Genomic DNA, 11,080 nt, shown 5'->3' with positions numbered 1-11,080 from the left:
GTGCTTATCAAATTGCAATAGATCATGCTAGACCAAATGTTCCAACTCCTTCTTCTAGTTCTCAATCATCTAAAATAACTGGGAGTAAGAGCACTTACTGCTTGGGCCTGGTTCAGGGGTTCTCAAGGTTCTAGTACTAGTGATTGTTCACAACTAAATGAGCTTGAAGTTTATTTGTCCCAGGGAATTGAGGAAGTGAATCCCGACGACTTCTTTTATATTTTGGAATGGTGGAAGGACAAAGAAAAATACTTTCCAATTCTTTCAAGGATGGCCCGGGACTTTTTAGCCATTCAAGCTTCAACAGTGGCATCGGAGAGCGCTTTCAGTCAAGCAAGATTTCAACTCGGTGATTATAGAGCGTCTATGAGAGAGAGCTTGGAAAAATCAATACTTTCAGAGATTGGATCCGTTCGGAACGAAGAAATTTTGGACTTGCTGAATCACAACCAGAGGTAGACGAAGCTTACGAAGAAATGCTAGTTGTGGTTGCGGAGGATGCAACTTCACCCGGAAGCGGTGATGAACAAGCTTCTTTTCTGCCACCACTAACGGAAATTCCTCCAACCTTGAAGGATTTATGAAATTTGTGAGAGATATCATGTAAAATAATATGTAACTTGTATTTTGGCGCATCTTGATTAGTTTCTTTTTCTTTTTAATGGCGGTATTAGCACCTTCTTGTGCTCAATCCATAGGGGGAGGAAGACTAAGAAAGATATTGCTATGTTTTGTTAATGTTATAATAAAATTATAATGCATTGCTTTGAATATCTCTTTACAATATTTTTGTGTTTAAATTTGAATTCACAATTCTATAATATAATTTTTACAAGGAATTGCCTGAGATAAATTTTTTTTTTTAAAAAAAATAGAAAGTAATCGTTGGGCCCAGTTAGGCCACATAGGCCCGGGATCGACCCACTTTGTCCGGGATCATTAGTTCGTGGTCCCGGTTCCGGGCTGGTTCTTAAAAAAAGTCCACGAAACCCAGAACCACTTACGATCGGCCCACAAATTCCGGGCCCACTTAGAACCGGCCCACAAAGCCCATTTAAGACCGGACTCGGCCCACATTACAGCCATATTGTGTTTATTCCTAGATCTCTCACACACAAAATGAATTGACTAAAGAGGAATTAATTCAAGGTTCAGAATGCTTAACAGAATATCAGAATGACGGAAATTAAAAATTTTCTTAAAAGTGCCCCTATAGACACATCACACAACGATTACATGCAATAATGCAAAAGGACAGGTGTCATTCCCTTGAGAGAAATGAGAAGGGTGCTTTTAACCCCCAAAGTCTCTACTAAATCAATTTCAGTCCCTCCATTTATTTAACGTTCCTCTATGATCCAACATATAATTTGGAGTACCCACACTGAACCAGAATCCATAGCTCACGAGTCACGAAGCTACTGTTCCCTCTACCAACTCCGTCTCCCAACCGTGCTGTTCCACCGACGCCGCCGTTTGTCATCAAAAAAGGTTAGTTCTACTCCGTTCCTTCTAATAGCGACCATGATTCTTTTTTTTTTCTTGTGCATTTTTTCTTTGTTCCGAATCTTTCACATTTTTTCCTTTACTTGCTATTTTCGATCATGCAATCATATAGCCCTAATTTCCTCTATTTTTGCTCACTGCTCCACACTCTTTAGAAGCCTAAAGCAAAGGTGAAGTCTCATTGTCTTTTGTCACCATTCTAAAATTGTTTCAGAAACCCTTAAACCCTGCAAATTTTACCCTAGCCCCATGTAGATATGGACCAAAATATGTTATTTTTTTCATCTTATTATTTTTTCTTTCTTGATTTACCTTTTTGCAACTTTTATTGTCTTCGTGAAATGACTTTACTTTTTGCATTCATCTTTGTTTGACTCTCAGAAAATGCTCGTAATTTTGAGAGCTGATTAAAATAGGGGACATTTGATAAATTCAAAGTTGGGTTGATTTTCACCTGTTGCCCAAATGCCTAGGCAGAAGGATGGATATATGTGTTATTAGTCTCGGGGTTAGGTTTTATCTACTAAACACTATATACAGTCAAACCTCTCTGTAGTAGCATCATTTGTTCCGATATTTTTTGGCTTTTACGGTGAATGATTCTTATACACCTATAACAACATTTGACATTTAAATATATCTTGGCTGTTATAGACAGTAATTATCCAGAAATTATTTTTTTCTTTTTTAATATTACATATAAAAGAGTTAAAAAATATTTAACATTAAAATCTCAAAAGATATGAATATTTCACGAATTAAACGCTAAAGAAATTTAATACATTAAAACTTCACAACTAATGTACATAAACTCTAAGGCACACAATTAAATCTTTCAACGTTGATGGAAGAACTCCATAATTGTAGCTTGTTTCGTAGATTCCAGTCTCTTACTAGCGGTATAACGCTTGAATCGGCAAACATTTGCGTCCAAACTTTCAGCAAAAGGACTTCAAATAAATAGAATGATGTGCATATCTTCAAAAAGTATAAATAGATCTTTTAAATATCTTTTGGCATTTTTTTAATGCAAAATATATCATTGGTAGATCTTCAAAATAAAAAAACATATGATGTGCATATATTCATGGAACGTATTGCCATTCTTAAGATATTATATTTTTATTATAGGTTGTATATTAAAGTTATAAAAATATTTAGAATTATTATTATTAATAATCTTAGAAAATCTATATGGTTGTTATAGAGGGGTAATTTTACAAAGAGCGTACTGTCATAAAGATGGTTGTTGCTGCTATAGGCAGAAAGCTCTTACAGAGGTAAAATATAACATAAAAAATCGGTTCTGAGAAAAACTTGGTTGTTATAGTGAATGGTTGTTATATAGGGATGCTGTTATAGAGAGGTCTGACGGTATATAATTAGACTGGTTCAAAGGTTTGCCACCCTCTTTTCTTTCGTTACCAACTCATTGTGAGCATAGACACTTAGCTGCAGTTGGCTTCTAAAATTGACTTAATTCTTCGAAATATTCTTTCATTGTCTGTGGGAAACTCCATTTCACCACTAATACTTCCAATTGGTCGGTGTAGCTGATAAGGAGTTGCTCAGTTACTGATATTCACTAATCATTATAATCTTTTTTTAAAAGTTTCAAATTGGTGAAAACACTCTTATTAGAGATGGAGGGTTTGTAATATCTCATAAATGACGTTGTTGCAATAGCTTGATTGCTGTGTTCTTGTATGAGCTGATACAATGTGTAGTCTTCTATGTTTTCCTATAGTGATTCAAGCTAATCTCTGCAATTTATTTGACTGAAAAATGGCTGATCCTGCTAGTTAAGAACCCAATTTCCGAGCCCCACTTGTGGGATTTCAGTAGGTGGTTGTTGTTGTTGTTTTGCTAGTTAAGAACCCAGCGCGCAAATCGTTAGTATTTTAATGTGCCGCTTTGTCTCTTACGGTTCCCTATCCAGTACCTCTTACAAATCTGTTCCTGATGGATAAAGTTCAGTAAATGTGCATTGCATTTCTTATGGTTGTGGTATATGTATTTCCGGACATGTTCTTGAACTTTCATACTAGCATTGCTGGGATGCAAGGGTATTTTTTTAATGCCCCATGTTTCCCTTGTTTTGTTGCCCAATGTGTTTTGATTTGTGACAGGTAATTTGAAAATGTATTTGAAATCTCGGTTGTCATGGAACGTGATAATCCCTGCTGAGAACCTTGATATTGAAGGTTTAATGCTTCAGAAGGCAATTGTTGTTCGGCTCTTGGAAGACTTTGCCTCCAAGAAAGCCACAAAAAATCTCGGTTACTTTATAGCTGTCACTACAATGGAGAAGATTGGGGAAGGGAAAGTTCGACAACACACTGGAGATGTGCTCTTCCCTGTGGACTTCAGTTGCATTACCTTCAACATATTCCGTGGAGAAATCTTGGAAGGGGTTGTCCACAAGATCTTGAAGCACGGTGTCTTTTTAAGATGTGGTCCCACCGACAAGATATACCTCTCTCATCAAAAGATGTCGGATTATAAGTATGTGCCTGGAGAAAATCCCATCTTTATGAATGAGAAGATGTCAAGAATTGAGAGAGACACTGTGGTGCGTTTCATCGTGGTTGGGGCAAGGTACGTGGAGGCGGAGAAGGAATTCCAAGCAGTTGTGAGCTTGGAAGGTGATTACCTTGGACCCATCTCACAAAGTTCTGTTTAGATTTAGGTTACTTGCCATGATTGGCTCATTTTGGACATAGACCAATGACATGTAAAGCTAACTTCTGTAGCTATGTATGTGTGTGATACTGTTTTGGGTTGAATCAGACTATCTGTTGATGTTTGCTGATGACCCTCTCTGAAGTGTCTTATTTTCTCATTTAGTTTAAGCCCTCAACTGATTTTATGTAAATGTTTGAAGGCATGGGATGTCTTCCCCAGATTCTTTTACTCTATGGTTATGGTGATAAACCTTTTTATACCTGAAATACCCTTCCAAAATGTCTAATTCTCGTTACTGACTTCTTTAAAAATAGCTATAGTGCTAGTCTTCCCAGATTCTTATACTCCACGGGCCGGTGACAAACCTTTAATCCTACCTCACAATTCACTCTCTGAAAACAGTCTCATGTTTTAATGTCTTTTCAGCCAGGGACTAAGATTCTCGCACTTGAACAAAGCTGAGGTTTAACTTTCAGAAAAACTATAGCCAAGGGCAAGGTCAATGAAGTATGTGAAAACTTTAAAGACCATTCAAAAGCCAAGCAAAGACAATAAATGCTAAGTTGTCTCATCTTATTGAGCTCTCGTGGTTTATTTGGTACATGTGTTGGTGATGGGTAGAATAATCAAGGTGTCCGCTACCTAACTCGAACGCCAATGTTGTCAAAACGGAAAAAGGACTTTCATGAGAGATCAGAACTAGAGTATTTAATCTTTTACTGCCTTCCATTCCACTATTCTGATCGAATTAATCGTTCTTACTAGGGATGGCAATGGGGCGGGCGGGGCGGGACGGGTTCAACTTAAACCCGCAATGACTCAACCTGCCCCCGCATAGTGAACTTTTTTGTTTTCAACCCGCCCTGCATAAATTTTTTAAATTTTTTTTATTTATCCTTTTTCATTTCTATTGATTAGTAACATATTTTAATGACCCGATTATCTATTTTTCACTTAACATGTATAAAAATTATGCTATTTATAAAACAGTTTTGGACTAAATTTTTTATGATATCTATAAAATTTTACTTATTGATTAATCTATAAGCTAAAACTTTTAAAATTTGACAACTAAACTTCATGATCTACAAAAAAAGAAAAGAAAAGGCAACGATATGATTTTCCAACAGAATATGGTTCAATATGTATTTGAAGATTGTGATTAAACAATGAATTAACTTACAGTGTTAGCCTAAAGGCCCAAAACTAGATAAAGGCAAGTAAAAATAGCACGGGCTAGGCAGTTTTCGGACTGGTAATTGAAAAATAGCCAGCGTTTGCGAAGTCGTTGAAAAATAACCATTATTTTGCTGCAACACGGAAAGTTCCAGCATAATATATAGGAGATTGGTGTACCTGTGTATGAACTTCCAGCATATTATGCTGGAACTCCAACACGCGGAAAGTTCCAGCATAATATACTGGAGATTGGAGCACCTGTGTATGAACTTCCAGCATATTATGCTAGACCGGTATATTATACTGGAACTCCAATATATTATGCTGGAAGTCAAGTATATTATGCTGGAAGTCAAGTATATTATACTGGAACTCCAATATAATATACTGGAGTTCCAGCATAATACACTTGAACTCCAGTATGATATACTGGAGTTCCGGTATAATATACGAGTTCCAATATATTATGCTGGAATATTTTTCCGGATTTTGAACAATGTTTTCGTATTTATCTTCCAGTATATTATATTGGAGTTCCAGTATGTTATGCTGGAATATTTTCCGAATTTTGAATAATGTTATCGTTTAGATTTATCTTTACATGAAAAGTGGCTAAATTTCGATTACTTTTGAAATTGTGGCTATTTTTCAATGACCACTTGTAAATCTGGCTATTTTTGAACTCCTCTCTAAAGCCAATGGAGGGTAAAAGAACCCACAACCCGTCTGATGTTTTATACTTCAATACCATACAAGAAGGGGGGGAGGGGGGGAAGGGAGGGGAGGGGAGGTGATTTGTGTGGTGTCCATTTTTTTTTTGCGTGCACAAATTATAGAAGGACCTGGTTCTTCTACGTGTTCCTTACACTACAATTGTGGAATAATAAATGCAGAAAGTAAAGAACACAAGTATTTTTACGTGGAAAACACCTGGCTCAAAAGGTGAACAAACCACGACCTACTGCCCAGGAGGACTTTCTCCAAACACTTCACTACAACTCTGAGCCAACAACAAAGTTTATAAACTCTTGCAAACCTAAGGATTAACTCTAACCCTTATAGCAACCAGCCACAAGCTGTTGCGACTGCTTCAAGTTAACTCTAACTTGAACAATACAACTCGAGTTTACAACCTCTTGCAAACCTAAGAATTAACTCTAACCCTTATAGCAACACGCCACAAGCTGTTGCGACTACTTCAAGTTAACTCTAACTTGAAAGATACAACTCGTGTACCTAGTACAATTTGCTTCTAAGAAATCTGAAAGGTACAACTCAAAGCGCCTACTACACTTTGAATTAGAAATAAAGAAAGGCACATAAAAATCTTTATGGAGCTGGTTCTTCAATCTGGTTCGTGTAGTTTCAGGATCGCATTCTTAAATCTCACAGGAATTGCTCACAAAATGCCTTGCTATTTTGCTCTCAATTCGTGCTTAACTTCAGTATGTGTGTATCACCTGTAAAAGAGAACACAACTGATATATATAGAGTTAGTAAATAAAGATTAACTAGAGTTCTAATGCTTTACTCTTCCTTGGTGGAAGAGTTCTAGTCAACTTCAACTTCTAACTCTTCCCTTATCTTGGATAGAGTTCACTTCAAGCAAGGAGTCCTGCTCCTTGTAAACTATGCAACATTTTCGTTCAGGGAATATCAGAAGAGTTCTCTTCAAGCAAGACACCCTTTCACGTGCAGGCCTTTTGATTGATTCTTTCCGTCACCTGTGAACACTGTTCATGGACCTGGTTCATGCATGTGTTTCTTTGTCAATCATCAAAACAAACTTACTCAGGCCAACACCGTCGCGCATTGAGTTTAATTTTTTATATTAAACCCCCCCATGTCCCGCAACCGCATAAGCTTCAACCCGCACCACGCGCATAGGTTTAAACCCCCCCTGCCATTCTTAACTAGATCTAGCTTGAGAAAGGTTATTAGGTTTGAGAGAAAATTTAAAGCAGTTCTTTGGATCAAGGCTTTGCTAGTTCAAGCGCCAATGGGAAAGGCAGCAAAAAGAAAAAACTATAACAGCTACGAGATCCTCGCTATAGAAATATCATCCAGATTGCTGGAATGTGCTTCTATCAAAATAGTGAAAACGCATTATCCCTCAGAGAAAAACTCCATCTTGATCTACAATTTAAAAAGACTTAGAAATGTGGCAAACACTATTAAACTTTACAACCTTAACTCTTTCTTTTTCCTCTTTGCTCTCTCAAATTTGACCCTAGACCTGACACAAGGCTTTAAATGCACATTGAACTTCACAAAAAAATAAATAATAATAATAATAATAATAATAGTTAAAAAAAAAAATATTGGAACAGTGACCGGAAAAAGCCTGAAATATACCATTTGTGCACTTTGCTCCCGGCAAGCTGAAACAGCTAAAAATCCTCCAAACAAAAAAAAAAATGCCTCTTTGACATTATGACGTTTAGATTTAGAATACTTATAGTTAAATTTTTGTTCTAGTCATATTTCTCTAAGAACTATCTGCTTGAATTAGATTTTGAAAGAATTGATTTTGTGTATGTTAGAAGATTATTTTTGTGTCTTAACCAAAAAAAGGAAAGAAAAAATGAAACATCTATTTTTTAAACTACAGAAAGACTCATACCAAAGATAACCTAACATTCTTTCAGATTACTACTCTCTGAATAAGGAGATCTGCTGATCAAGCACACCTTTAAAAAAGAAAATCGAAGTTGAACTTGCTAAAAATGGAAGCATGATGGACCCTTTTACTGGCATGGTCTTTTTGAATTACGGTCAAACCTCTTTATAACAATCTCGTTTGTTCCGATATGTTTTTTTGCTGCTATAATGAAGTGTTGTTATAAACAGAGGCGGACTTATGCAATAGGTAAAGTATGGCGACCCGAAAGGTCATCTTGTGTTTTAGAACCCAATTCAGGGTTCCGAGGCCTTCAAAACCTCATTTTATATTTTCTCGATTTGCGTGCGCAGTCCGAGCGCGTTTCCGGAAAGCCTTTATGTGTAAATTTGAGAAAATAATAATTTTTGCCTTTAAAAGTTGAATTTAGTTGACTTCGGTCAACATTTTGGGTGAACGAACCCGGATATGTGTTTTGACGGTCCCGGAGGATCCGTAATAAAATATGGACCTGGGCGTATGCCCGGAATCGGATTCGGAGGTCCCTAGCCCGAGCAATGAATTTTTGTTAAGAATTTTTAAACTGAAAATCTAAGGATTTAATGAAATCGATTAATGTTTGATCTCGTTGGTATCGGGTCCGTATTTTGGTTCCGGAACCGATGCAGGTCCGCTATGATATTTATATCTTATCTGTGAAGCTTGGTGAGAAACGGGACTGATTTGACGTGATTCGGACCTTTGGTTGAGAAAATAGAAGTTTTGAAACTTTCTTGAAAGTTTCATGCAATTTGGTGCTAAGTTCGTAGTTCTAGGTATTATTTTGGAGGTCTGATCGCGCGAGCAAGTTCGTATGATGTTTTAAGACTTGTGTGCATGTTTGGTTTGGAGCCCCGAGGGTTAGGGTGAGTTTCGGATAGGCTACGGAGTGATTTGGACTTAAGAAAATTGTTGGTATGTTTTAGGTCTGGAGACTTCGCAATTGCGAGGTCTGGCTCGCAAATGCGAGTCACGCATTTGCAAAAAATGATCGCATTTGCGAAGCAGGGGAGGGGACTGGGGAGTTCGCATTTGCGAAGAATGGCCGCATTTGCGGAAGTCCTTGTTCGCATTTGCGAAGGCAGCAGAAATGCGAGAGGGGTTCGCATTTGCGAGTGTGAAGCTCAGGTTGCAAATGCGACATCTGCAGTTGATAAGTTTGGACTTAGACGGGATTTTTCATTCATTATCCCATTTTTCAAAACCTAAACTTCAAGAGGCGATTTTCCAAAGGCTAATTTTCCCCAAATCATAGGTAAATGATTCTTAACTCATTTCTTTCAATCTATTATATCTTTTTACAAGATTTCATCCTAGAATCTAGGGTTTTTCATTGTGGAATTGGGTGTTTTTGGGTAGAACTTAGGAATTTCGAAATTTGGGGATTTAGACCTCAAATTGAGGTCGGATTCCAAAACCAATTGTATATCCGGGCTCGGAGTGAATGGGTAATTGGGTTTTGGTCCGAACTTTGAGTTTTGACCAAGCGGGCCCGGTGTCGGTTTTTGACTTTTTAACTTTTTGGGGGAAATATTGGGAAACTTACACTTATGGATTGGAATCGATTTCTTTAGCGATAATTGATGTTATTAAGTTAATTATGACTAGATACGAGTGGATTGGAGGCGGAATCTAGAGGAAACACGGTAATTGAGCTTTGAATTGACTGTTGGATTGAGGTAAGTGTTTGGTCTAACTTTGACTTGTCGCGCCCCTTTTTTCTCGCGAAATCGGGTTTATGACATTTGGTATAAGATAACTCGTTCCTTTTGGGAACTGGGTTTAGCATTTGAAGAGTCGCCACCTAATGATTTATGGTGCATTAGGACACCTTCAAGGTTCATTTCTAAGTTCATTTGATAACCAGAGATAGGCTTAGGCTTGAAATTATCCTAAGGGGAAGGTGTTAGGTACCCTTCAAGATCCACTAGTGTGGTTCCCGGCCAGATAGTTCTTTGTGAATTTGGTTCAATTAACATATATACAGATCAGGCTCAAATAAGAGGGGATTTTAATAAACAATCGTTTGAAAGAGCAATTAAGGCTGATTTTAAACAAAGAGTTGCAATGCTTTTAAAGGAAAAGGGAAATAAAAGAAGGGGGGTCCTAGGTTTATTAAAAATATGGATCAAATTAATGCAATACCCGGTAATCACTCTTTAGAAGAGGGGCTACACGTGATATTAGCGCACCGGTCATCATATCCATATCTATCCTTTCCCACCCCGTTTAAGGTACTAAAGCGCGGATTGGTCTCGATCACTATTGCATGCTATTACCCGCCCCATTCCTATCAGTCCCGGAGGCACTTAGGACTACTAATCCTAAAATGGAAGGATATTAGGCTGACTTGAGGTTTCAAAGGTGAAAAATCTAGGGCGACATACAAAACATAGAGAAGACTGCACATTTAAGGGGAAGCACATAAACACATAAGGCTCAAGTATACCTCCTCAAACAAAACAATCCAATAGCATGACTTAAACAAACGAGTAAGGCCTGATTCTAAAAATGCTTGAGGGAAGAGGAGATTGTTGTTGCAGCAAGCTTGGCCTATTACATGACTCAGTTAGAAAACACGAATCAGGCCCGCCTGCTGGTTTTAACACTTAAACAAATAACGGAGGCGAGTTCAATTTTATTTATATTATTGTCTAAGGCTTGCCTAAGTGTTTAAGTGAGACCTTCGAAACATGGTATCTATTGCTGATTTTGAGTTTAGTCACAGCTTAAAACGAATAGTTTAAAATCCTATAGGCATGCTTGCTAAATCGTGTTAACACGGAGAAATTAAGTTACTTAAGCACTGGTTCAGAATAGGATGATTTAAATTAGACTAGTTGCAGGTGACAGGATCCATTATTGCTGGTTGTAACTCCTATGAACATGATATCTAATGTACTGACTTTAATTCTGGGACATTATACTAATTTATAGCCGTTTAAATCCTAGAGCTGATGTCTAAGTGGTAGCAAGCGTGCAGTACTTAAAGTGGAGTCCTATAGGCAAGTTATCTAGGCGTGAAGTGAACATGCAGAATTTAAAATACCC

At 37.4% G+C, this 11,080-nt stretch overlaps 1 protein-coding gene across 1 annotated transcript; it reads left to right on the top strand.

The window, feature by feature from the left end:
- Positions 1–1,354: 1,354 nt before the first annotated feature.
- On the top strand, positions 1,355–4,450 carry LOC109217845 (DNA-directed RNA polymerase V subunit 7). The gene is made up of 2 exons (XM_019382126.1): positions 1,355–1,491; positions 3,636–4,450. The coding sequence occupies exon 2, from the start codon at positions 3,647–3,649 to the stop codon at positions 4,187–4,189; it is 543 nt and encodes a 180-aa protein (XP_019237671.1). The 5' UTR covers positions 1,355–1,491; positions 3,636–3,646; the 3' UTR covers positions 4,190–4,450.
- Positions 4,451–11,080: the final 6,630 nt, after the last annotated feature.

This window comes from Nicotiana attenuata, unplaced genomic scaffold, assembly GCF_001879085.1.
Source record: "Nicotiana attenuata strain UT unplaced genomic scaffold, NIATTr2, whole genome shotgun sequence".
NCBI lineage: Eukaryota > Viridiplantae > Streptophyta > Magnoliopsida > Solanales > Solanaceae > Nicotiana > Nicotiana attenuata.
The sequence above is the reverse complement of the archived record's forward strand: the minus strand, read 5'-3'. Positions and strand labels throughout refer to the sequence as shown.